Raw genomic sequence first — 27,756 nt, 5'->3', positions numbered from 1 at the left:
TCGAGTCTGTTTTGCTTTGACTGAGCCTTTTAACAATTGGAATGAGAGACGTAGAATGTGATTGGTCCGTGTCAAGGGATACACATGTGTCAACCAATCGGCTTGCTCAGCAGATTCGGGTGGTAAATCCTGATCCTGCCTCTGACTGTAACACGGCCCAGAGCTCTCTGCTCTCCCTCGTAGTGTATTTTTAAGCCCTGCCTCGGTTGCTTCCCTTCCCTGTGCCGCCATTAAAGTCCGTCCGCTTGGTGTTTGTGGAAAACGGGAAAATGATTTAAAAACTCAGAAGAGACAGGCCGAGGGACGGGACCTGGGGAGGGGGGGGAGGGAGGGTTCTTGCTACGCGGTATGTGTGGACTGTCAACTGCCAAGTAAGCGGCGCCCCCAAAAGAAGTAAATATGCGGCTAGTTTCGTCCAAGTGAGAGGAGCCTGAGTTCGGATTGGAGTTGGTTTCTCCGACCGGGGGTGGGGTGGGGGGAGAAACTCCATTGGTTTTGGCTGCACCGGGCGTGGGGAGGGGGGACCGAGGAGTGTAAACACAGCAAAGCAAAAGGTGAGGGTTACAGCGTTAAGACATCTTCTCGTAGAGTTGATAAGGGCCTCTCAGACGGTTACGAGCAAAACATAATCCCGTAACGTTAGCGAGCCGCAGCCAGCTAGCTTGGCCATAAATCCTGGATGGCAACCGAGCGGTTGTTATGGAAGGTAAGTGACAGCTAGCTGGTTCCGTTAAGACACGACACAGCCGTACAGTGTCATTTGTTAGTTTACCACTACTGGCTGTAAATCACACTAGTCAAATGCTTATTTAAATAAATTCAAGTATATTATAGCGGAGTGTCTTGACAGTTTTGCTAGTTGCTTGTGAGTACCAAAGCTACTTGACACAGTTGTTTTCAGAACATGCAGCTCACAAAAAAATGTTGAATTTCTCACTGTGTGTTGGTAAACTTGGGAGGCGTGGCGTAAACAGTAACGGGACTACAGACCTGCCCTGTCGGAGCCAGCCTTATCTTTTATTTTGGTGTTCATGGTTCAGAATACAGCGTGGGACACATACAGTTGGATCATTTAAGGTCTTAATTAGCTTTACGGCGAATTTGCTTTCAGTGCATAAGTCTCTTAACCAGTCACGCGCCTCCCTGCTGGGCGTCAGGTTTCATCTGTCCTTGTCTCTTATTACCTTGCCTGGTTGTTGTAGGGCGCATGTGCCTGGTGTATATAACTTAACTGTATGTGTTTATAGTCAGTGTCAAGGTTTACGAGCAGTGTTGCACTCTAGGCTGCAGTTTTGCCCTTGCACTTTGTTTTTGTGGGTCTCTAAACAATAGTTTGGTTATTACTACAAATTAATACCAGATCAAGAGTGGGCATATCTGTTTATTAAAATTTTGTTTGCCAGTCAATAATTTGAATACACAGGTGGCTGTAAATAAGTAGGCTTTGTTTGGGACATTTGGCAGTGTTTTTTGCTAATTTAAACCGAGGAACAAGCTAATTTTTAATCCCTTTACCTTCTTGAAGTGTTTGCCTTTGATTAATAAGATACCGTGGTTTGTCTTTTTTAGTATTTATTTAACATATCTGTTTGGGTTTTTTTCCCCCTTTAAACCTTAGTGTGCTGCTTGCTGTGTGATCTCCTTGAGAGTGGATCTGCCAAGCTGAGTCCCTCTGAACGGCAGGAAGCCTCCCTTAGCGGCGGTGCGACGATGACCGAGCTGGTTGCCAAGTGGGCCTGTGAATACTGCACATACGAGAACTGGCCGTCAGCCATCAAGTGCACCATGTGCCGCGCTCAGAGGCCCAGCGGGGGTGCCATCATTACTGAGGAGCCCTTCAAGTGCAGCCCTGCCCTGGATGCCAGTGTGCATCAGTGGGACCCTGCAGACCTCAGCAACAGTCCATCTCAGGGGGGATCTAGCTTACTTATTTGTCCAGACTCCAGCGCCCGACCCCGCATTCGCATTGCTGACGTACCTGAGCCTAGTAGTAAGTGGTCGTGCCACATGTGCACCTATCTGAACTGGCCTCGAGCTATCCGGTGTACTCAGTGCCTGTGCCAGAGGCAGCAGGCTCAACAACAACAACACCAACAACAGCATGGGCAGCATGCAGCCCATCAAGGACATCATACCCAGCAGCCACGCAGCCCCACAGAAACACCCCAGACCTCAGGTTCTGGATGTCGCCCCTCTCCCCCAACCACCACTACAGACACTTGTGAGGAATATAATGACCGTAACAGGCTCAACACTCATACACAGCACTGGACCTGCACTGCCTGCACTTATGAAAATTGGGCCAAGGCTCTCAAGTGTGTTGTGTGCGATCACCCCAGACCCAATAGTCTGCTGGCTGAGCCCATTGAACTGGCATCGGAACCTGAGAGTCAACAATCATCCTCAAAACTTGACCAGGACAGGGACAACAGGAGGGCTGTTGTTGGCCACATGGTTAGTCAAGGAGTAGGAGGTGTGGTGGGTGGTGTAGGGAGTTGTAGCAGCAGCCAGAGGAGGTCACCGCCAACGTTAAAGCGGGAGTCAGAGGTGAACATGGACTTTCAGAGGATTGAACTGGCATCAGGCGCTGGGATTGGGAGCAAAGAAGATCTTGAGGTGGATTTCAAAAAACTCAAGCAGATTAAGAACAGGATGAGACGGAGTGATTGGCTGTTCCTCAATGCTTGTGTTGGTGAGTTTTTAAGGATGGATGACTTCACTGAAGTATGTTTGACTTGTATTTTGCTTATGTTATGAGATGGGCAGTGAGTCAAGTGAATAATATAAGGCAAGCTAACACCGTGAAATGGCATTTTTCCCAAATTTGTGTGAATGATTCACAGTATGTTACTTAACAACCTGCAAGGCAACTATTTACTAAGCAGTTTATAGAACTGTATCTAGATTATCTTGAATGTAATCTTAACATTGCAGACACACTATGTATGCTTGGAAGTCCTCTGTATTCAGCTAGTAAAAAATTCACTATAAAGACAGCAAGTGTCCTGCCACCCACACTGTACACTGGCGAATGCAGAGTGGGAGGAAGGATGCGCATTGTAGGAACAACTAGTTTTTGCTTTTTTTCCCTCTCTCACACCACTGTCTTACTCTTTCTCTTGCCTTTTTCATGGATGAGTAGCGTTTGTTCTGTATGCCCACTCAACCTCCCGTCTGTTTTCCTTATCTGTCCCTCTGACAGTTGATTATTCTGTGTTATATATACTGTGTTATATATGCACAAATTTGACAGTCATCCCTGCATTTGGTATCGCAATGAAGTCCTTTTAGTGATTAAAAATTGTGCCTTTTTTCCTGCTACATTCCTCAAAACCTGTAAGAGCAACATCACTGCAGATAGTTTGTTTCTGGCTCTGCTCTGGGTCTCTTGCTGCATGTCAGATGTTGAATTCCCTCATATCTGTGTCGCTTGTTCCCGTGGGACAAAGTCTCATCTGGTCAAAAATTTCTCTTGTAAGTAGGCATGATTTTGTTTAGGCTTATTCAAGTGTTAACATTCCTTATCTGATTGGAAATGTCTCCTAATTCATTCCTCTTCTGTTAAAGGAAAAGAAATCAAAGACATCTCTTTAAATTCACTCCCTATTTGGCAGGTTCACTAGACATACTTCGGAAAGTTTTATATCAATATCTGCCTCATGCTATCTGTTCTGATCTGAGGAATAATGTCTGTGTTTATCAGCACAGACATTATTCTGTGTCTTAGAACTGCTGCTCATGTGGAACCACACACACATATTGTTTGTTTTGTCGTTGACGTTATGGTGCTCAAATGCTGCACTATTGTTAATAAGAGAAAGTAAATAACAAAAAGTGTCAATAATCCTCCATTTTAAAAGTATCTGGTATACTTTTAAGTATAAAATGATGCTTTACAAAGCTTTACAAATTAATACAACCTTTGTCACTTCAGTCAGCATTGACACATCAAACCTGCTTTGGATAACCTTTATTAGTTTGGGCTATGTTCAGCATGAGTTCTACAGATACATGCTATAAAGACGGCTGCAGCTTCTGGGTCTGAAACGTGAAGCCTCTGCAGATGTGCCGATGTGCCTTAAACCTGAGAAGCTTTTCATACCCAGCAGGGCCACTTCTATTTGTTGCCAAAAAAGTCCACTTGTATAGAAGTCTACTGGAAAACTGCCCTCAGCCCACTTTGTGATCTCGAGCATTTTCTTGATGACTTTTTGGTTAAGTCACTAGATTGAAGAAATTTTGAATAAAACATGAAGCTCAGTTTGTAAATTATGGTAGTTATTAGACACAGAAATGAGGATCATCCAGGGTTATCCCTATTGGTTAATGATTTGTTAATCTTAAATTGTTAGCCCATTACTCTACAGTGTCCTCACTGTCAGAACCACTCCTTGCTTGTCAGCTTTAATTAGAAAACATTTGAAAAAAAAGATGGCAATGGTGAAAACGCCCAGCTTGAGACTTGAGACATAACAGGTCTTCACTAACAAATGGGAGACGTCACGGTGGTTATGTGGTTCTACATCAGGCCTGGTCATGGGTTCTGATCCTGCATGAAGCCAGACTAAAGCGTTAAATATGAAATGACACGTCATGCAAGAGTAATAGAAATCACATGTTTTTAAGGCTGCATGTTTTGACAAACAACATCTGTTGTGCTGCCAAAAATTTTTGTGAGCTGAAGTTCATAGACATACACCGATCAGCATGAAAACAATAAAATCACCTGCAGAATAATATGTAGGAATCCCTGGTGCTGTCAAAGTAACTCTGTTTTGAACGTGGACACCTCCTTGGGGTGTCTTTTGGCATCTGGTACCAGAATGCTCACAGCACATCCTTTGGGTGCAGTGCATAATAGGGTGTGTCCTGAGCAACACTGGAGTAATTACTTATAATGTTTTGAAAAACCTAAAGCCTTTTCTTACTTAATTACTCCCTGCAGAAAGGTAATTTATTACATTACTCGATATGTTCTGCAGTACTCTACAACATGACCTGAGATTTATTGTCATATAATTCGAATGTACAGTCCCACACATTGACACAAATCCCAGTCCTAAAGAGGATCTTTCTTTTAGTGTTTTATGAAAAACAGCCCAAAGAGCACTTCACAAATGTGCTGTGGCCACAGAGAGTCTACTGTCGCACCAGGTATGGGTACAAGCCCGTCTGCTCATCATAGCTTTTATTATTTGTTCAAGCTTTGGCTAATAGGCTGGGGTCAGCATGCACTCTGGATCTAGGGTTCTTCACTGCTAGCTTCATATGACCATGCCGTCTTTGCTGATGCTTACAAAGAGACACAAAGTTGTATTAACAGTAGTGGATAGTTGTTTCTGCCACTTTACAGTAACATTCTTGTCCTTTCATGCATTAAAAATGAAAGTAATCTGAGCTCTTCAAAGTCTGTAGACCGTTTTCCTACAGAAGCCAGTTTGAATAGTTTATATAATACAAGTAACAGCATAATTGTTGATTAGGGACTAATGTAATTATTGAAATTAGTACATAAATGCATTATATTATTACAGAAAAATGTAATGTGATTACAGTGATGTCCTCTGTGAATTGGGATGGTTCTGCTGACTCTGCTTGCTGATGCTCAGTCACATAAGGGTGATGAGTTCAAGTCAGTGCTGTGAAGTTTGCCATGGTCCTCAAGCCACACCTGCACATTGTATTTTAAATAGATTGTTAATGTTATTCACTTCAGATTGTCACTGTCAGTAGTTTTAATGTTATGGTAGAATAGTGGATGTGACAAACAGCCTCTCACAAAATCAAACCTGTGATGAAGTGCTGGGGGCAAAGAAGTTAAAATTTCACTCCTATAGTTTTGAAACTGTGGTCACGGTTTCCCAATACCTAAAGTTGTTTCCTGAGGAGCCTGATGCACTAAAATTAGCACGATCCGTGTAAAATAAGTCAAAAATAGAAAATGCCTGTGGCTGTAGAACTTACTGTCACTCTTACAGTGTGCATGACCCATGATCCTTAAACTGAACACATGTGTGGCATTTGTGTTGGTAAATAAACAAAATGCTTAGTATTATGTCATTAAATACCCGGAGGTTTTACTAGAGAACCACGCTAATATGGGCAGGATGTGGTTTGGGATCATCTTCCTAAAATAAGCAAGGCCTTTCCTGAGAAAGGTGTAGTCTGGTGTAATTTTGAATTACCGGCACATTTACGGTTGTGCAAAATACTCATGCAGTGTGCGTTGATGCGCCCCCATAACATGCTGACATTTAAACGTTTGCTTACTCTCTCTCCTCTTTGACCTGAACTTATTTTCTTGTGTTGCTGGCATCAAATTCAAAATAACCATACATTTTTCAGAATACTGTTCCTCAGATTTACCATTTGATATATTGTTTTTGTTTTGTTTTTTTAATTATCAGTTAAATAGGATCCAAATGATTTTACAAACCATCACATTCTGTTTTATTTACATTTACACATTGCAAATTTCTTTATTTTAGTAAAAAAGGGGAGTGCTCATACAGCATAAAGACTTGGATCCTCCTACTTTAGGAATGTGAAAGGAAACAGGTGCATAGTCAACGGAAGCCAATGTGAACACAAGAGGAATGTGCAAACATCAAACAAAATCATGTCCTCCTTTCCCGGTTGAAGGATAAAAGTAATAATGCAGTAATATTTCCACACATTTATACATTGTTGCTATATATATACTTATATAGTTTATGATATAGTTCAATCAGAACATTAATTTAATTCAATCTTTACCGAAGTCTCATTTTTTAGATATGGACAATATCTATCTATATGGACAGATTTTCCACAGTAAGGGTCCATCTGTAATGTCTCTATCTAGATGCAGTTGTAATGATGGATTGTTTTTACTTCCCTTAAGACCATGAATATTAATAATTTTATGGTATTCTCTTATGTAATATTTACTCCAAGCTGGCATTAAATATATGAAAAACAACAGAAGTGTATGCAATGAAACTGTGTTTCTTAATGCCTGTTTTTCCACAGTAGTGTTGAATTATCAGAATCAGAATACTTTATTAATCCCGAAGGAAATGCTAACATTTGTTACGATGCAGCATATCACAATGTTTATAAATCATATTGTTATATTATAAAATGCTAAAACAATGCCAACTTCATTGTTTTGGTTAGGTGTGACATACTTAGGGATTGTCTTGCTAGCCTTTCAGACAAAAAGCAGACTGGTGCGTCAATACCAGCAGGATGCTCAATATAATGTCAGACTACTACAAACCTCATTCAGGGCCATCATTTTGATATGTGATTGCAGGGAAAAGCCAACATGTTACTATTACACCAACAGTAACAAAACAATACACTAAGAAATGCCACTTAGCCAACCCACACAGTACAGAGGAATTTATTACTATAAAATGTGTTTGTAAATTCAGTTGCGCTTTATTAATTTTTGTTTTTCTTTTACTTTTACGTACTTTTTTCAGCAGTGCTCCTGTTAAATAAAGATGTCTAATATGTCCAATCCAGGTGTCCTTGAACAGGAAGGTATGCTGACAGAATATTTACTTCTTCTGTTTTTCTCTCTGAAGCGGCTGTTTAAACAGGAAACTGTACCAATCACAAATAGACTTTGAATCACCCACATCCATCTGTTGATTCTGCTATGATGGAGGCGCCCGCTATCACCATTATTGAAATGTGCGTCCTTTGTAGGAGAAATAGACAAGACAAGAATCACTTAGCCTGATCCATTCTGTCTAATTAGTCTGTCTTTAAGTGTATGTCTGTTTGAATATTGGAGCCTTTTGTGTTCACCAAAGGATCTGTGAGTACAGTACTGACTGCAGGGCTACAGGCACACCCACGCTAATGGGGTGTTTTTTGGAAAGTGGTTTTGTGATCCTTCTATCACGCTGCGCTGCTATTGTGTAGTTTCTCTCCTCATCCCTCACCGCACTAGCCAGCTCCACATGGCACAGCAAGTCCTTCTACCCACTCCATGTCTCTCTCGCTCTCACTCACATGCAGATTATGCAGCTGAGCATTGTGTGTGGTCCTTTGACGCGAGAACAAAAGCGCAACAGTGTTTTAAGCTATCAAATGTACGAGAGACTACCACATGAGCATTTACTGTATACGCTAGAAATGGGAAGAGGATATTTCTGTGGCTGCTGTCATATTTGAAAGAAATTTACACTTTGATTTTGTTTTCATTACTCATAAAAACACATTTAGCTCAATGTTTTACTCTGCTTAAACTACTAATAGGTTATTTTGTCTCACTGTGGTTGATCACAGAACTAGAGGCTTGCACAAGAGTTATTATAGCTTTGTATTTTCTATCAGTTTTTACCCCTCAGCTGCAAAAGGTTGATGGGGTATTGTCATCACCCTGCAGGGCAAGCGTACAGGTGGCGTGGACACCCAAGTTTGTGAATGCGATAACTCGAAAATGAGACCACGTAGAATTTTGAAATTGATACCATAGGTGCATCTACTAGGAGGCTGAGGGATACCAGTACTTTCTTTGTTTTTTTTGTAGGGTTAACTTTTTGTTTTCAGTTCCGTTTCAGTATTGGTTTTTCTTATTTAAATGTAGCATTTATTGTATAAGTGTTTTAATTATGTTTTATATTAATTGCAATGTCAGGATTAGTTTGATGATTATAATGCTGATAATAATTTGGCAAATTGTAAGATTTACGAAGTTCAGAAGAGTGCAATAATAAAATTCAATATTGCAAAAATCAAAATAACAAAGACTAAAGCTGAGCACATTTCCTGTTCCTGATTTTTTTAATTTTTTTATTATAGCTATTTTTTTATTTACACAATAATGTTTGAGTTAGTTTTAGTTTTTTGTTTATTTTCTAAAATAAAGCTTCTATATAAATATTCTTCACAATCTAAGAGGTATTCGGTCAAGAAGCTCATCACACATTGGTTTGTTGCTGATGGTTGGCTGCTAACAGGTGAGCCTAACTCCGGTTGCCTAGGTAACCCTTTAACATATTTACAGCCCTGTGATTTGTCAGTTAGTATCCTTCGCTCTCATTGGTAGCCACTTCAATCACTCACCTCTAAGTTCTCTGCTCGCCACATCGAGATGGATCGCCTCTCCTTTAATTTGAGCTTTTTCTTTAGTTTAAGTTAACTTCATTAACCTTCCCTAACAAAGGATGTGAAAACCAAATATTTCAATTTATTTATTTCATTCTGAGCAGAACGTGTTCATATAAGTCTCCGTCAACTTATATTAAAACATAAAGCTGACTATTAACAGTTCATGTCCGCAAATCACGTGTGTGAGTTCATGGACAAAAATTTAAATTATACTATAACTCAATTTGCAAGTAAACATACAATTTTGCAGTGCTTCATTGCATATGCAAAAGTTAATATATTAAAAAAATCTGCTGTTTTTTTTCACAGAATGACTCTTCCTGCAGTAGTGTCTCATTAGCTGGTAACTATTTGAGTGAGTTCTCTGGAAGTTGGTTGTTTCATTTACACTTTGCACCAGAAAAGAACAGACACACCAACAGCTGCTCAAACATATCCGTCAACGCTTATGCTACAACATAAACATGAAGATTAAGGAGGTGAAAAAAACATAACTGAAAGATCACACTCTGCCCCCTGATGTCTTTTCCCCTTGACTTCAAAGTCAGCAAAGTCTCAAAGCTGTTACAGCTGCCACAGAGATAAAGCACATTCAGATCTCCAATATTTCATATATTTTAGTGTAGTGTAAACTGACCTCTGCGCAAGGTTGTCTTTTTATGTCTCTGCTGTGTTAAGACTTGATGTGATTCGACTGCAGCGGTCAGCACGTCTGCTCATTTCCTATTTTTTCCACAGCCAAAAGTGGACTGTTAAAGCATTTATTTTTCTCAGCAGAGCCTTTTCATTTTTATATTTTAAATGTCTTCATGAAAATGATTGCCAATTAAATGCACAAAATTTGTGCTAATGTGGGGCAAAGCAGGGAAAAAAAAAAGGTCTTCTCTTCAAAACTGTGTCCACAGTGATCACTTGTTAACATTGTTTATTGATGGGAGCTTTCTCCTTCCCCCTCTTTGTCTGAAAGGTGTTGTAGAAGGTGACCTGGCAGCTGTGGAAGCCTACAAGACATCGGGAGGTGACATCGCAAGACAGCTAACGTCCGACGAGGTGCGCCTATTAAACCGGCCCTCAGCATTCGATGATGGCTTCACGCTGGTTCACCTAGCCATCCGTTTCCAGAGACAGGACATGCTGGCAGTGTTGCTCACAGAGGTCAGTGCAGACTTGGTTCGCTTTCAGGAATCACCTACCCTAAGGTATCAACTTTCTGAATTATGTTTGTAGATTATCAAAGCACTAGACCATATTAAATACGTGACTATATAGGTCATACTGTAGATGATTAATTACAAGACGCCTTGTCGGCTGGGATCTTCATGTTTAGCTTTTAAGTCCTTGTAGCAGAAATTGTGGTGCCCAGTTTGTCTGTTTTCATAGGGCTTCAGCTGCACAGAGTAAAGGATTTGGGGATCTTGCCTGAAGTCCTTCAAAACGCCAAGAGCATAGTTGGCTTAAGTTGGCATTTTAATTGTTTTTAACGCTCAGTTTCACTTCACTACAAAGGCACACTTTGTATATTATAACTTATGTGTTCTTTGTAGGATGTACTCAACTGTAAATGATAGTCTGCAAAGCTTTGCATATAACCAACACACAACCATGGTGGTCTCTTTTGTCTGTACAAGTGTCCTTGAAGTGCTCTGCTTTCCTCTCACAGTCCAAAAATATACCTTTTAGACTTACTGGCGATTTTACAATTAGCTGCAGTTGTGAATGTGAGAGTGTGAATGGTTGTCTGTGTCTGTGTTAGCGCTGCTTACATGTACCGGTGACATGTTCAGGGTAGAGTTGCACAATTATGGCCAAAATGGTTATCACAATTGTTTGGATCAATAATAAGATCACCATTATCTACTGAATTATTTATTGATTTTAGCGACAAAATGTTTTATTTATAAATGACACTCCCCTACACTGCTCCTACTTTATTTCCTTTGCATTGTTTTCCTGCTTGATGATGGACAATTCATACTAGCAACCATTTAATTATTTTTCTTGGCCTTCATGTATTGATTACACTGTAGTTAGTGGTGTGTTTTCAGGTGGTTGAATGGGTTAGTTGTGTTGGTTTGTCATGCAGACGCAGCTCTACAGGATTCTTTGAATATGGTTCATTCTTGGTTAATACCACTCGCCCTAAATCTGAAATATTTTCAACCAACCAATGATGATCCACTTCTGGGAACAGGTTCTTCACCTTCTGCTGTGCCAGACACTTAATTTTTGTTTTGTAGTTTTGTCATTTTAATGTAGTGTTACTTGTCCAGGCTACATCCAGGAAACTTCACGCTGCATAATACAGGGCAAACCACTACGACTGGCACGTCATCGAACTGTAATTTAGGGAGCGCTTGATCTGGTTTTTCTTTGTATTGTTGAAGAACACATTTTCAGTGTCGGCTGTTTGTGTTCATTTGTTTTGTGGGTAGCCAAAATCACAATCGTGATTGACATTCGATTTATTGTGCAGACCTAGTCCAGGGTGTACCCAGTCTCTCACTCAGGCTCAGCTGGGACAGACTCATACACCCCATGCCCCTAGCTGGAGATGCGATTAAGAAAATGCATGGATGGAAAGTAAAATTAGGCTCAATCTAAAAAAAACAACTTTTAATTAGATAACACCTACACATGGATATTTTAAATAAATGTTAAATAAGAAAAATACTATTGGTTGAGCTCTTCTACTCAACCTACTAGTAAATGTAGTTTTATTTCTGAATATGCGTATCTGCATGACCCCAAAATTGGATCAAGCTTCTTCTCCTACTCTCATTTAGTGAGATCAGCCAGGAGAAGTCCTAGGACCAGAGTGTTTTTAGAAAAGAGAGGGACTAAATTCAGCTGCACACTCCTGCTCCACAAACTGTATAATAATATGTTCCTCTGTCAGTAATTATTTAATAGCATTGGTATTGTATGTTCAGCATCCTGGTGTGTCTGTGCAGTGAGGCTCGCTGAGTTCATGTGTGTCTGCTTGAACTGTGCATGTGCTGATGTTGATTGCACCCCTCTTGCCTTCAGCACTGTGATCCCGGATTATCTGTACACACACCTCTTCACCCACACTCAGCCGCTGCCCCAGTTTCTTTTCCAACAGGGTTAGTGAGTAACCACTGGATCATGTCTCTGAAACGCCCCAAAGCTGACACCTGCGTGAACTTGCTGTATCCTGGAGGTGATTTAGATTTGATTAGTGAAAGTAAAATTAGCTCAGAACACAGTGAGCTAAGTCTTCTGCCTACAGACCCCAAAATGAATGACTTTCCCAAGTATTCAGACAGCGAATGTGGTAGAATTTGTTTAAATGGCATCTCCAGAAATTTACTAGGTTTATTTAAAAGGAGAGATAAATCGGCTTCACACAGTCATAATTTTACCGCTTTGCTCATAATCTCTCTCTTCATAGAAGGTTTTGGTTTTTCAGTCTAGGTAAGAATATAAAAATGAACTGACTTCTTTTCTTGTTCTTGGCCTCTCTAAATTGACATAATGTATCAGACAAAAAGGATTTGTTCAGAATAATCTCTCCAGATCTCTTTATCTTAACTCCATCAGATATTATCAAAGTCAAGTGACTTTCAGGGCGCTGAAGCTGTGACTGTTAAATTTTATTCTTCTTAGGCCTCGGTGGAGCAATGCATTCAGTTGGTTTTGCATTAGTTTGTGGTTTTATGGTTCTTTGTAGTTGCAGGAAATGCTCTTGCTTTTTTCTTATTCTGTGCATCCTGTACGCTTTATGTAGATTTAAATTCTCTCTCTATATGCTCTCTTCTCTGCAGGTATCCCAACAGGCAGCCAAGTGTATTCCAGCCATGGTTTGTCCTGAGCTAACAGAGCAGATCCGTCGTGAGGTAGCCGCCTCTCTTCACCAGCGCAAGGGAGACTTCACCTGCTATTTCCTCACCGATCTAGTGACATTCACCCTGCCTGCAGGTCAGCACCGCATTAGCAGACAAACAAGTAAATGCAGCCAGAAAAAAAACAGTTTACAAAATATCATAACATAAATTCCAGAAGCCTTTCGAAGTGTCTGTAGCTGAATAAACCCAGCCAAGCCATTCCGTCTGGCTTTCCGAGTGTGTATCAGAATGCTTGTTTTGTTTACTTCTGGCGTATAAGATTGCTTGTTGCTCGATCGCTGCGGGGACATAATGCCACGGTTGTCTGTTTCCAGCTGCCACAACATGGAGGCTACATTGTTTGTGTATTGTAATAGCAAACTGAAAATACCACGTACTGCCAACTATGCACCAGCCATGCTTGACTTTCATTCATAGCAAAGCCATATTTAGTGTTTTGCCAGTGTGTTTTGGTAAAATTGCAGGCATTCAGTGCTATTTCTGTTGAATTGTACTGTGTGGAACTGATCTTGTGGTTCAGTCTGAAGCTGGTAGCTAAGCTAAGGATTTTTGTTTTGCAGAGTGTTCAGGACATGCCGACCTTGGCTTCTGGCCACTATAGAAACCCATTCTGTTCAGTTCCACTAAGTCAATGCATTCATTTATTTTAGCTAAAGAATAAGCTACTGTGCTGAGCAGAGCTCAGGGCAGAGAGTGAAAGCCACGGGCTGTTGTGAAGAGAACAAAACATGGTGGCTTGAGTTGAAATGAGTCAGAGTAATTTTTCAGTCATTTTAGTAAAGTTTTACAGGTAGTTAAAACAAAGATGCACACATCTATCAGGGTAAAATGTAAATCAAACCAAGACCTGCTCCTATTCCTCTTCTTTGTGTTTCAGACATTGAGGACTTGCCTCCAGCAGTTCAGGAAAAACTGTTTGATGAGGTGCTGGACCGAGACGTACAAAAAGGTGAAATATTTACTCTTTTCTGCTTTATGAACACATATCACATGCTGTCCTCAAGTATCCATGCACTTATTTTGAGCGTGTGAGAGAGAAACCAGATCCCCTGATGGTCTGGCTGCTTGGCACACAAGGGGAGTCCCCTCACAAACTGTATACTATAACAGGGAGGCAGCAGAAGGCTGGCTATGTTGTCTAACTGGTATTTTCTTGCTTGCAAACAGTTTTTTTTTCTTCCTGTTTGTCAATCTGCCAAGCGCTCTCACTTCAGGATATGTACCAGTTGCCTTTGTCCTAATCAGCCTAAATGAGTTTTAGGAATTTCTTTGATCACTGCTGAATGATTGTACTTCCTTTCAGGTCACACATAAACACTTATAAATGCCGTCACCTTTCTTCCTGAAGGTCCCTGCTCTTTTGTGTAGCCTTCTCTGTGGTTCACCGTCTCAGTGTGTGTCAAACATTGTATTAGGCCATACAGTATCTTTATTTCTGTCTTTATCTCTTTTTAGGTTTCCTGCCATAACCTGAGCCTTAGTAGTCATTTGGTTTTGTGGCTTACAAGCAGACATTGTTATGTCACTACTATTTTTACAGATGTGAGCAGGCATTAGCTAATACTGAAACACCATGACCACTGTACAACCACACTGTTGCACTTCCTTGTACAGCATGTTTCCTTATTATTATCGTTATTGCTTGAATTTTATTTTATTTAATTTTTGAAGAGATATCCTGCCGTCTCCCCTCTTGTTTAGAACTTGAAGAGGAGTCTCCCATCATCAACTGGTCCTTGGAGCTGGGGACTAGGTTAGACAGTCGACTTTATGCCTTGTGGAACCGCACAGCTGGGGACTGCCTCCTTGACTCTGTGCTGCAGGCTACGTGGGGCATCTATGACAAGGACTCAGTACTCCGCAAAACCCTCCATGACAGTCTGCACGACTGTTCTCACTGGTAAGGCGACGCCACGGGGACTAAGTGTGTAGTTCGAGCTGATTTGCATCTTGTTTTAAACCAATTCAAATTATGTTACATTGAATGACACAGTGCACCAAACATAAAATTTAGACAGGTGTTAACAGAAATTGGAGCTTGTATGTTGCTCTTTTTAATGACTAGTAGTTAGGAGACAACTTACATAGGCAAAAAAGCTACATTTTTTTAAGTACTATAGTCTGAATAAACAGGGATATGTTTACTCTTAACTTATTGCCGACAGACATCCCTGTCTCGTCCAGTGTTTCCTTTTTTTTTGCTTAGCTGACCTTTTTACACAGAAACATTTGTGGATCATGAAATGACTGAGCTCAAGTGCACCACTGAAGGAAAACAAAAGCTTGACTTTCAAAAGTGTCAAGTTACATTTTGTTTTCCTTCAGCGTGTCTATGGAACATGTGGTTTAGAGGCCAGGGTCTACAAATCCAAAGTTTAGATTGGCAGCTTATAAAGAGATCAGAGACTTTGATCTGGAAATAAGAAACAAGGGCTTTTTTTTTTTATATTTTATGTCTTCAAAGATCTGTTATGACTCCTGCATCTTCTTAGTTTAATAGGAAAACCCCCCAAAACATTCTCTTCTTTAAACTTCCACATGAAATTATTTAAGTTGCACCCTGAATCACGAGTGGCTCCAAAATGATTGCGATGTTCCAAAACATGCTCATAGGTGCAAGCGTTCAGGCAGATGAAAATTGAATGCAGGCTTCTGGTGTCAAACTCACATAAATTGTTCTGTACACGAAAGAGACAAGAAAAAAAAAAAAAAAAAGAAAACACATTTTTGAGTGGAGGGGCATGGAGTCTGACTCCAAAGCCCAGCGTGACTCACGTCTATTTGTGAGAAACAGTGGGTTTTTTGGTGAGAGAATTGCTGTTTAGATATAATGAGTAATGCCATCCAGCCCAAACCACGACAGACGTGGAGGAATGTAGTCAATTGCAAGCCCACGCCTTGCTGCACAGAGGTCAAATAATGTCACAGGCTAAACAGTTTGTGTGCGTGTGTATCTGTGTGTGTCTGTGCAGGTTTTACACCCGCTGGAAGGAGTGGGAGTCGTGGTATTCCCAAAGCTTTGGTCTGCACTTTTCCCTCCGAGAGGAACAGTGGCAGGAAGACTGGGCTTTCATACTGTCCCTTGCCAGCCAGGTACATGTACATGGAAGTAAACACACTCACACACAAACATGGAGGACAGGAGCTTGATGTGCTTAAAACGTGACACGCTAATAATGCATGAATTATGCAAGAAGTTTTACTGCTCTTGGTGCAGTATACTTAACCTGTAATGCCCTCTGAAAGTGCATCCTGTCTGTCATCAGCACTTCTCTGCTTCTCACTGCTCTTTGTGACCTCACTGACTAAGTATTTGGGTGGGCTGTTATTATATCTGGGTGTGAAAGCTCATTAAATTAGTGTTTTCCATGTTTTCACATTTAGAGTATCCTGGCTGCATTCAAGAACCCTCATTTTATCGCTTCCCTGAGTCCTAGAGCATTGTTTTGTATTTTTCTGACTTTGTGTGTGTGTGTGTGTGTGTGTGTGTGTGTGGTTTTTTTTTTTCTTTTCTTTTGCAGCCAGGATCCAGCTTGGAACAGACCCACATTTTCGTTCTTGCACACATACTTCGTAGGCCTATCATCGTCTATGGAGTAAAGTACTACAAAAGTTTCCGTGGTGAAACACTCGGGTACACCCGTTTTCAAGGTGAGCAAGAAATAACGTTTCGGTCAAATATTGTTTGCTGTTGTGCTCAGCATCATTCCAGCGGACGTAGAACTAGACTTCCTTTGTGAAATAGTTCCAGCCTACGTGTGTGTGTGTATAACTTTCATAGGTGACATAACTGCCCCTCTGATCAGTCAGTAATTATTGTTTACAACAGTTATTAGTCTAGTGTCTTTCATTTAATGGGTAATTTTGCTCCATGTTGCTCAAAATAACAAAAACAACATAAAATGCCAGGATGAGTCACAGGAGCACAGAGAATTCATATTGTGGTTGCAGACATCCAGATACAGCTGAACATATGAAAATCATCAACAGTCAAACAATCCTGAGAGCACCGAGAGCGGGGGCCACCTTTACAACTAGCAGTAAAAACAGTCTGGATTCAATTTGCCTGCTGAGTGATGCTGTACAGGGGATGATGAAAGTGCTATGTAAGGGCCAACTGCTTGTGGTAAAGCCTGCCTGATGGACCAGTGATTTACTGTTGCCAGGAGCCAATGTATACACACACTCACACACTCACACACAGAGGAAGGCGTGCTTATGGGCGCCTATAGAGAGGGGTGGGGTACCTCAATTAAAGTGGTGAACAAGTGAACCCAGTAAAACCACAGCGGTTACTAGGAGAGTAGCAACACACAGGCTCCTCTATAGCAGTGTTGGTTACAGATGTATTCATGAGATGCGAGAGCTGCCTTTGTGTGTTATGGAACTAAAGAAATATGAGACACTCTGTGTTGTCATCCTGCATTGTTTTGTTTTATAATCAGTCTGGTATTTGCAAGTCAGCATTGACTGTTGTGAGACATTTATTCAAGCTTTGCTTTCAATCCAGGGTAACTTTGAGTGTTTTAATTTCTGCTGAGCTATTCTTTTACCCTGATGCATGTCAGCACACAGTGTTCTCATAACTATTTCTACATTTGTTTGTGAGGGTTAGTTAGTACCTACTCTAGATTATAATAGCTTGTGTAAAACAAAGTCGTGTATGTGAAAAAGACAGTTTGAGAGTGAGAGTACCTCTATAAAAGCACATGTTCTAGCAGTTTGCTGGTCTGAAGCATTCAGGTATGTGTTCAGACAATTCCACAATCTTCCCAGAAGTGGTCAGATGATGCACCTCTCTCCTAAAAAGAACAGAGCTTGGGTTCACAGTGTTAGAGCTAAATAAACCACAAGACATCTGGAACAATGTCATTTGAACGGCTGAGACCAAAGTGGAGATGTTTGTCTATAATGCACACAACCACATTTAAACACAAATGCCTCATATCAGCTGTCAAAGGGGTGCGCTGAGAATCTGAATGACCGTACACTAATCACCTCAACAGTGTGACACCAGTGTCTCTGCTGTGTTGAAACTACAATGTCCAGAGGGTAGACAGCAAAACGTGCATCTAAAGTCACTATAACATATCCTTACCGTGTTGTTGTGAAAAATATCAATTCATTACAAAAATCTGGATTTTAAAGAAGAGTCAACATCTAGAGCCAGACTTGCTAACAGTCAGCAGCAGTGCAAAGCTTTCTTTCATCATTAAAAAGCTTCTGGATTTACTAAAGAGGCACAGTGTCAGTTTTGTGACTGCCAGTTGTGGATAGGGCTGTTTTTGCAGCTGACCTTCTGGCATATGTGTTTGCAGGAGTTTCCCTTTGAAGAGGAAAATATCTCAGTCACTCGAGCATGATTTGCTAATGTTCATGGCATGCAGTTTTACTGCAAATTCCCCTAAATCTAACACCAAAAAAAGCCTGTTCTGGTTGTGATCGCTGCTTCTAGGAGTGTTTATTTATTTAGACTGAGAAGGGGGAGATTTTATCAGAAGGAGTGCCTAATTGGAATTTTGGTTCGATGGCTCAAAACTGTGAGTATAGTGCCAACACTTTGGCTCTGTCCTAAAACTCTTCACTTGAGCATTTAAAGCTAAGCCCAACTTATTTTAATACTGGGATTTTCATGAAACAAAGCAGAAATGAATTAACTGAGCTGTTTATTTTTCCTCAGCAGTGTGCACACAGTGAACGACTTCTCTCTGCTATTTCTAGAACAAATAAAAGTGTGTCAGTGTCAGTGTATTCATTAACAGACAGACGGCTCATTAATAATTGTAAATAGTGTTTGTGTACGTACAGATCTCAGGTTTATATGGTGGATTCGTTCATAACAATGCAGCTCTTCTTTGAATAAATCCCGAGCTCCACCCGAGTCTCAGTCCTCAGGACCTCATGCACATTTTAATCCTCCTTCAGCCTCCTCTTGTTGACCTAAATGGCATTTTCAGAGGGGAACGTGTAAAACCTGAGCGTACGCTGTATTTTGATTGGTAGGTTTGCATCAAGCTCTTCCTCAGCTTCCTCATTGGGTCTGCTCGTTTTTGAGACACTAACCTGCACCGCTCACCAAAGAAGGCTGATTATTCCCCCTGTAATTGTGGCATCACAATAATCACTTTGTAAATGTGTGAAATTAAATGCATCATGTTTTATGTAGTGATTGATTGTAAATCCTTCCCTCCTGCTTGTTTAGAAGTTCTATGACTGAAGCAAAATATTTTCCATCCATCAATTATCCCAGCTGACTCAAAGTAAAATAGACCTTACTAATAGGGGTGCAACGATACACAAAATTCACGGTTCGGTTCGATACTTTGGTGTCACGGTTCGATATTTTTTCGATACAAAAAAAATGTTCATGCCTTTTTAATTTGTCATTTATTAAAATTATAAATATATATTTTAACTCAAAAGTACAGTTTTTAAATTTAATGTTGCTGAAACAAAAGTAATTAAAAAAATAAATATATCTGCAGGGCTCTCAAAATTTCAAAATCCCTGGTAGCCCTTCGGGCAGGGACTCTTCAGTTTTTGGTAGCCCAAAATAAATTTAAGTAGCCCGAATAAAAAAAGAGAGCAATTTTTTGATTGATGTTTTGTTTCCTTTACAATATTATACATTAAAGTATAATATTGTAAAGGAAACAAAACATCAATCAAAAAATTGTTGAAAAACAAATTACAGTGGCGGACTCCCTCAGACATCGGTGCGTTGGTGGTTCTTTGTGTCCGGGGATGGGCGTCCAGGTACACACCGGCTCACTCCTTGGCGGCCGCTTATCGGGGCCTGGAGCCTGGGGCTTGCTCGGGCCACTTCGGAGGTGGGGTGCCCCCGGCCTCTCGGCCTGGGGCTCGGTCACTCAGGCACGGCTGGCTGCCGGCGGAGCTCACGGGCGCGTCACTGCAACTCCCCCTGGCTTCTGCTCCGCGGCTGCTGAGTGAGCCCTCATCTGGGACTCTCCTCAGCTCTTTCTGGGACAGTGGCGCGGCTGCCCCTCTGTTGGTCTTCCTTGGTCTCTTGTGTTCTGGGGGCCTCTGGATGTCTGGAGTTTTGATCTCCTCCATACCTGCTTCATGCCCTGGAGGACGGGGCTGTGGCCCCCCCGCACCAGCAGATCATTACATGAAGGAACCTTTTAAAAAAAACAAGCGCGTCCATGCTCACAGGTGTACACACGGGTGATCACACCCACAAACTACATCCTTTTTGGCTCCTACCTCAAAGCACACTGTGTTCTGTTGATCTTATGTGCTGCACAATAATGTTTAATATTTAGTATTTACTGTCATATTCCCATATATCATTGTGATGTTGTTTATTCTATTACTCTTGTTCTCTTCTGCTTGTTTTTTTTTTTTTCTCTTTCTCAGCAGGTGACCCAGGTGATTGATATATGCATTTTTTTTTCTTTTTTCTTCTTTTTTTTTCTTTTTCTGCTCATTCTGTTGGTTTTTGCCCTTCTCCCCCGTCCCTCTTCTCAGCTGTTTCTCTTTCCCTCTTTCTTTCTCCCCTTCTTTCCCCCAGTCAAGTCTGTCCCATATTCAGTAAGTGAAAATAAAATAAACAATAAAAGGTGAATCAAATGGACCATTATGGCAAGGCTGGGATGGTCAATTTGGTAAAGTAAATCCGTTGGGCATCTTTCTTTGCCTTTAGACAACAAGGCAAAAAAAAAAAAAAGAAAAAAAAGAAAAACAAATTACAACATTGTATAAAAATTACAATCATCAACTCAAATACTTGGTTCTAATTGAACAGAAATTTCTATGAACTTGTAAGAACTGTGTAGGACATGAATCAGTCTGTGTCGGATCCTGAATTTGAAATTTCCACTGAAGTGACGGGTAAGAGACAAGTGGAACCAAGATCTAGGTCATTTGCTTTTTGAAGTTTGCAAAGACTGCTAAATTTTGCCAGTGGTAGTTCACTCTTTGCAACATAGTATGCTGTTCTAAACAGATTTTTCAGGCTTATTTTTAGTATGTTATTTGCAATTGGTGTTTGTTCTGGGAAAGATATTGCAGACTGAGCAATAATGCATTTCTTGCATTTCTCATGGGTTCTAATGGGGGCCTTTCTTAAAATGACTGGTCCCAGTAACAAAGGCGCTTGTCGACTCAGAAATCGAGAGAAAACCAACAACACACCCGGCAGAACATTATGTTATTTACACGGGTGCACATAAGTGGTCCGCATGTGCGCATTCGCTGTCAAAATAAAAGACGCGCACCAGATAAGAAGTTGCAACGCGCGTTTGCGTCCATATAAAAAGCACTGTTTTTGTCCGCTAGAGTGGGATTTTCACGGCACATTCCGCACCACATCTCTGTGCGTTCATCATTTGTTTGAAGCCAGCTCACCTCCTGCAACCACTTTTCCGAGAATACGTGCTTCTTTTGTGGTTCGGACTCCTTCTGACATTTGTTTGGAGGTGGAGGAACACCAAAGTAATTGCTTAAAGGAGCTTCTTCGGCATCTTTAAGAGTTCTAAACAAATGTCTGTCCTCCTCCAGAAAATCTTATGTATGCAAACACGCGTTGCAACTTAATATCTTATGCGCGTTTTTTTTTTTTTTTTTTGGACAGTGAATGCGCACCTGCAGACCACTTATGTGCAGTTAGGGTTAGGCTCCTCATATTGCAGCCACAGAAATTCTTTTGTCCATGAAACCATAAAGCTGCACTTTCTTTTTGCCTTATAGTCTGATTTGTCATAACTTTTCCATTTTGTGGTAAGCTTTTCTTTGGCTGTCACTTCTTCACCCTGACCTGTCTTATTTGGCTCAGCAGAACTAAAATATATATCCTGCTGCTTTTACACACACACACACACACACACACACACACATAACGGTCAGTGATTCTCTGCGCGATCAACCTCTCACATGTTTAAGCTTGCTGCGGGAGATTTCACTTGTCATGTTTGCATAGTAAGCTAACGACTGATAAGACGATGTCAGAGGAATTGGTGCACAAATTATCATCACTCACCAATCAGTACTGTCGCTCTCTATACACAGTTCGCGCGATTGCAAAGTGAAAGCAAAAAACAAGCGCAAATTCAAACGCGATTTCAATATGTCACATATTGACAGTGGCTCATCGATGCCAATGACATAATTACCCAGCTACATTTCCGAAAGAATGCAAAAGCATTGACATATATTTTTCCTTCCTACAATAGCCCAACGGGCAGGGCAGAGATAGATTTTGGTAGCCCGACTGGAAAAATCGCTAGCGTCGGGCTAGCGATTTTGCAAGCCCTGTATCTGATTGAGGAATCACTCATCTTTGGAAAAGAGAGTTTATTACAGAGAAATGGCTCTTTCCAAAATAAAAGCTATACTATACGCTTCTTCTGGGCTATATTCTCAGCAGCATATTGTAGCGGGTCAGGGCTGTTCGGGGTTCTGTTTGTACAGTTATGTTTTGTTTATGTTGCCATAGTGACGGGGGGCGCCCTATGTGTTGTTGTTGTTGCTGCTGTGCGGTTGCCGCGCTGAGCAGTTAGCTAGCGGCAGTGTTCTGCAGATGTCAATAAACGGCTGTGTTCCCTGGCTAGCTCACGGGAAGCAAGACCAAACGACACCTCCGTCTCCTCCTTGTCTGAGCTCGCCACATTGGTGTCAGAAGTGGGATGATGGTGGCACCCCATGTTCTGACCCGAGTGACTTTTCCCCCGCCGGTCGTGACCGGCCGGTGCGCCAAAAGAAGGCACCTGGACATTTGCAGGACTTTGTGTGGGGTAATGGGGTCATCGGGGACGACTGACCCCTTAGGTGGGGGCTATGTAGCGGGTCAGGGCTGTTCGGGGTTCTGTTTGTACAGTTATGTTTTGTTTATGTTGCCATAGTGACGGGTGACACCCTCTCGCTGCGACGGTGTGTCCTTCCGGGGTCAGAGGGCGCCCTGTGTGTTGTTGTTGTTGCTGTGCGGTTGCCGCGCTGAGCAGTTAGCTAGCGGCAGTGTTCTTCTGCAGATGTCAATAAACGGCTGTGCTCCCCGGCTAGCTCACGGGAAGCAAGACCAAACGACACCTCCGTCTCCACAATATTAAACATATCAGGTCCTCATAAGGAGAATCATGTGCTAACGGCTGTCTAAATGACTCAGGTAAAGTTTGTAGCATGCATGCTTGTTGTTTTTGTCTGCTTCCACTTGTCTTTGCACTAGGATGATGTCGGCGTAAACGTGCAGTCATATTCGTTGTGTTCCCACTAGTGCTGTCAGCGTTAATCTCGTTGAAATGAACTTAACGCCACAACACGGCAAATCTCCCTTAATGAGCTACCCCTGATCGCCCCATGCATGTGGCTAGACAGCCAACACCTAACACACTAGTTCCCACCCATGTAATTGAGCATTGTGTGGCACATCCAACATACTGTTTTACTTTAGTCCATGACGCGCTTACCTTCAGGGTCATACGTCGCATGAAAACCAAAATAATTCCAAACGCCAGATCTGAATCAGGGTGGGGGAGGTTCAATTTGCCATGTTGCAAGGAGAGCTTAACTTCTGTCTCGCTAGCTTGCCCTGCGCTCTTCCTTCTGACAATGCTGTCTGTGTTGAGCGCTCAGTGGATCTGCGCTCAACAGTGCAGCCTAGGCGGAGTAGTCGAACGCAGCTTCACTGAGCGCTCAACACAGACAGCATCGTCAGAAGGAAAGTTGATAAAATAAATTACAAATTTTGTATTGTTCATACATATGCGTACCAAACCGAAAGCACTGTATCGAACGGTTCAATATCGATAGGAGTATCGTTGCACCCCTACTTACTAATGCCCTGGAATTATACAGAATACACTTTGATAAATTAGTTCATAATCTGGATTTAGAGATCAGACATAGAGAGTGCTTGCAAGGCTACACCTGGATGAGAAGCAGATTTTCTTCCAGCAGCATGATCTTCAGAGTCTAGCTGTGCATTTAACAGGTTATTGCTGAAAATACAAAACAGATTATGATATGAAATGGAAAATACATGGTCAGATGGTCCATCGCAATGATCCTTTCATAAAGGACAGCCCCAGTGTATCCTATCCTAAAGGAGGTAGTGAAAGTGTTGAAACGCCTTTGGAGAAGTCAAACAGCTCCTATTATGGTACTTCCAGTTTATGTAATTCGGTTAGGAACTTAACTGAGCAAAATTAACTACTGGAAAATGCACAAGCTGTTGCAATGGACTAGTAAAAGACCATGCCAATCTCCAACTGACTACAATGTTGTGGGTGGGATCTTTAGAGAGTTGTGCATGAACGAATGTCCACAAACTTCTATAAAATGAAACAATATCAGAAAGAAACGTGACCTAAAATTCCCCCACAATGATGTGAGAGATGGATAAAGTCGTAGGGGAAAATATTATGTCAAGTTATCGCTGTTACAAACCATTAAATCATGAGGTGTACTTAGTAGTTGTTTGGATCTTTTTTGTTTTCTATTTAAAGAAAGTACGTCATAATTCATCTTCTCCTTGAATCATAACACCAAAATTATTCAAAATATTCAAATTAAATATTTTAAGTTTGCTCACAAAAAAGTAGTAAACAGATGTGCTTCCTTTGTCAGCGTTTCAGACTCTGCTGCAGTAGTGTAGTAGTCTATTTTTTATATATTTGTACAGTTATATGTTGTTTTATTTGTACAGTATATATTTATGCAGTACCAAAAGATATAGTATAGTGAATTTGTGTCTTTTACGTCCCTCCAGGTGTGTACCTGCCTCTTTTGTGGGAGCAGAGCTTTTGCTGGAAGAGCCCCATCGCTCTGGGATACACGCGGGGCCACTTCTCAGCGCTGGTGGCCATGGAGAACGATGGCTTTGACAATCGCGGCGCAGGCGCCAACCTCAACACGGACGATGACGTGACAGTGACGTTCCTGCCTCTGGTCGACAGCGAGAGGAAGCTGCTTCACATTCACTTCCTCTCAGCGCAGGAAGTAAGGCACTCAACAGACGTGGTGTTTTTCTACTTTATTAAGTGGCTGCATTATGCTCATTTACAGGTACAGGAAAAGAATGTAAAGACAGATGTCGCCTGTATGCTTTCCATTTTTCTTTTTAGCTTTTCACCTGCTTTTAGAAACTACAAAATAAATTGCTTAGACTGTATTTAAAAGATGGATGTACCCATCATGATGTTACCCAGTGATTTCTGGACTCCAGATTTTGGAGCCTCAGTGTGAGTGTTTTGGCCAGCGCTGTTAGTTGGAGGAGCCAGAAATGGCCACAGTTAGACCAAAGGGTGGAGAGTTGTTATCAGCTGGTTAGTGTGGTGCTTCCATAAACTATATGTGTGCAACAAACACACAGAGATTTGCTAATTAGTAACACTGAAGTTAAGTTCAGTTCTTTCTACAGCATAAAAAGTGGTATGAAAACACAGTGACCCACTTCCAGTGTTGTTTACTGGACTGGTGGCGGTGGTTCCTCTGAAATACAGCTTTGACGTAGCTGTGGGCAATGGTTAAATGATCAAAACTAACAGCAGCATAGCCACACAGCGTTTAACATTAAGGATTTAATTACTATTCCAGGGACGGTGCTGCCAATAATAAAGAAATTCACTCAGTCTGCAGTTCCTCTGGTGTCAGACGTGCAGAAAGGAAAAAGTATCTGAGGAGTTAGCAAACGCAGATCTAGCCAGTAAATAACAATGTCAGACTTTGAGCTGCCATTCTTTGTTTGTGGGTGTTAAAACTCTCCACTAGAGGCGTTATGCAAATGTGTTACATACAGAAAAGCCGTGGGGGAAGAACCTGTACTACAGACTAGCAGTTTCAGGAAGTTCAGCAGCAGGTTAATGTGGTCTGGACCGTGTCACTTTGTAAGCCTTGCTTCTCTTATTCTGTTCTGAGTTACTGTTCAGAAGGAGTAAGCGGTGTTTGGGCTGTAGTGAGGTGACAGGGCTCCCTCTGATGGTCATGTCTGTCCCCTCCTGTCCTTCAGATGGGTAATGAAGAGCAACAGGAGAAGCTCCTGCGGGAGTGGCTGGACTGCTGCGTGACAGAGGGCGGCGTTTTGGTTGCGCTTCAGAAAAGCTCCCGCCGCCGCAACCACCCGCTCGTCACTCAGATGGTGGAGAAGTGGCTGGACGGCTACCGCCAGATCCGCCCCTGCGCCTCGCTGTCCGACGGCGAGGAGGAGGAAGACGACGACGACGAGGAGGAGTGACGAAGCTGAAGTGGAGGGAGGCTATCTGCTGGGGGGCAGGACTCCTCCCCCATCCTCTCTCTTTTAGTTTTTCTTTGAGTTGGGGATTTTTGTTGTTGTTGTTGTTGTTGTAGTATCCCCCCCCCCCCTTTTCCTGACACGGACAAACTGTGAAAAATCTTCAGGAGAGGGCAGGGAACCACGAGCCCCCACCAGACCTCCACCTGACAGAAGACACTACTGCTCTTCTGGCAAACACAGGCGCTCGGATATACACATTAAACACTTTTCTCAGACCAGCCTGAGTCTAATGGAGAGAAAAAAGATTTACGAATGCAAATTTTTGATTTGAGTTTTAAATGTAAAGGAAGAAAAAAAATATCTTTATCCATAGATGTAAATGCATGTGGTTGTAAAAAACAAACAAACAAACAAAAAAAAGAGTGTAAGGAAATATACCAGCAGTGATTCAAATACTTTATATCCATTCAATATGGGCACTGGGGAAAAAAAGAAGCGCACATCCAAGTTTTTTCCAGATAAGAGTTGGCTTGTTTGGCTTTTTGTTTTCAAACAGGCATGGACAAAGCCAATAAATCTTATTATCTCCAGAAGATTAATGAAAAAACGAGAGATTCTGTTATCACAAATGACTTTAATCCTTAATACTAAGCACTGCACATTTATTAAAACATTTCTATATAAATACAGTATCATTGCTTGAATTGAGGTCACATATGAAGCTCTTGAAAAGGGAGATGTTCCCTTCACAAGTCAAATCTACACTCACTAAGTTTTAGCGCACTAACGTTCATGTTGGATCTCTTGGTTTACCTTTTTCAGACTGATTGAAGTCGTGTGTGTGTGTGTGTTTTATCTTCTATGAATTTATTCTACATATTTATTGTTTGGAAACTTATTTGAGCTAATAAGAGCTTTCTGTATATTATTTTCTCTCTTTTTTTGTGGTTTTGTTAATGATTCAATCTTGATGAAGACACATTGCACAGAAACACTGTTGCCGCGAGGAAAGAACCAATCATAACCATCAATGAAAAAGTTTACTTGGGTTTCTTGCGTATGGTTTTTAGTACCTCATATGGATGCCTAAAACCTGGTGCTTTTATTTTTTCTGGGCAGGTGAGTGTGGACATAACCCCACCCCCCACCCACTCTGAGTCACGCTTGTCTAATCGCTGTCTTGTAGTTCCTGTTTGCCCCCACCTTCCTTACAGCCTGTGTTGTGGAGGTCACCCTCATGGTACACGTGACATCGCTGCCTCTGTAAAGCCCGTTTGTTGTCATCATGTGAACCCACTTTTTTTGATTAGTGACAGATTTCACCACATAAAACCAAAGCTGACAGAAAAAGAAAAAAAAGTTGTTCCTTTCTCTCTCTTTTTGCTGTGAGTGTTTGCATCTTGTTTCCTCTCGCCATCGCACTCTGTAACCTCTTTGTGTTTCATTCAAGTCATACACGTTTTTGAGCATCACCTGTATGTTGCTTTGTATTTATGCAATAGTTGCAGTTGTGACTACGATGGTTTGTGGATTTAGGCGTGACTTCGCTAAACAGAGTGTAACACAAAGAAATGGGCAAAAAAAAGGAAAAAA

The 27,756-nt window shown here is 41.5% G+C and overlaps 1 protein-coding gene across 3 annotated transcripts; it reads left to right on the top strand.

Annotated features, from left to right (window-relative positions):
- The first annotated feature begins 8 nt into the window (after positions 1-8).
- zranb1b (zinc finger, RAN-binding domain containing 1b) lies at positions 9-27,756 on the top strand. 3 transcript variants are annotated; one of them, XM_040001359.1, is made up of 10 exons: positions 9-554; positions 1,619-2,692; positions 10,076-10,263; positions 12,894-13,047; positions 13,852-13,923; positions 14,676-14,874; positions 15,947-16,067; positions 16,496-16,625; positions 24,700-24,929; positions 25,939-27,756. In XM_040001359.1, exons 2-10 carry the CDS (start codon positions 1,711-1,713, stop codon positions 26,161-26,163), a joined length of 2,301 nt encoding a protein of 766 aa, XP_039857293.1. In that variant the 5' UTR covers positions 9-554; positions 1,619-1,710; the 3' UTR covers positions 26,164-27,756. The 3 variants fall into 3 exon arrangements, with proteins under 3 accessions (XP_039857293.1, XP_039857292.1, XP_039857294.1); XM_040001358.1 differs by lacking the exon at positions 9-554 and adding an exon at positions 561-706; XM_040001360.1 differs by lacking the exon at positions 9-554 and adding an exon at positions 752-1,077.

The sequence above is a fragment of the Simochromis diagramma genome, unplaced genomic scaffold (assembly GCF_900408965.1).
Source record: "Simochromis diagramma unplaced genomic scaffold, fSimDia1.1 OVJJ01000421.1, whole genome shotgun sequence".
Lineage (NCBI taxonomy): Eukaryota > Metazoa > Chordata > Actinopteri > Cichliformes > Cichlidae > Simochromis > Simochromis diagramma.
The sequence above is the reverse complement of the archived record's forward strand: the minus strand, read 5'-3'. Positions and strand labels throughout refer to the sequence as shown.

What these genes read in the sequence shown, in the direction of transcription:
- zranb1b (XM_040001358.1), top strand. An exon ending in TGGCAGTGTTGCTCACAGAG is followed by an intron (nt 10,264 to 12,893) that starts GTCAGTGCAGAC and finishes TCTTCTCTGCAG; the next exon opens with GTATCCCAACAGGCAGCCAA. An exon ending in GACATTCACCCTGCCTGCAG is followed by an intron (nt 13,048 to 13,851) that starts GTCAGCACCGCA and finishes TTTGTGTTTCAG; the next exon opens with ACATTGAGGACTTGCCTCCA.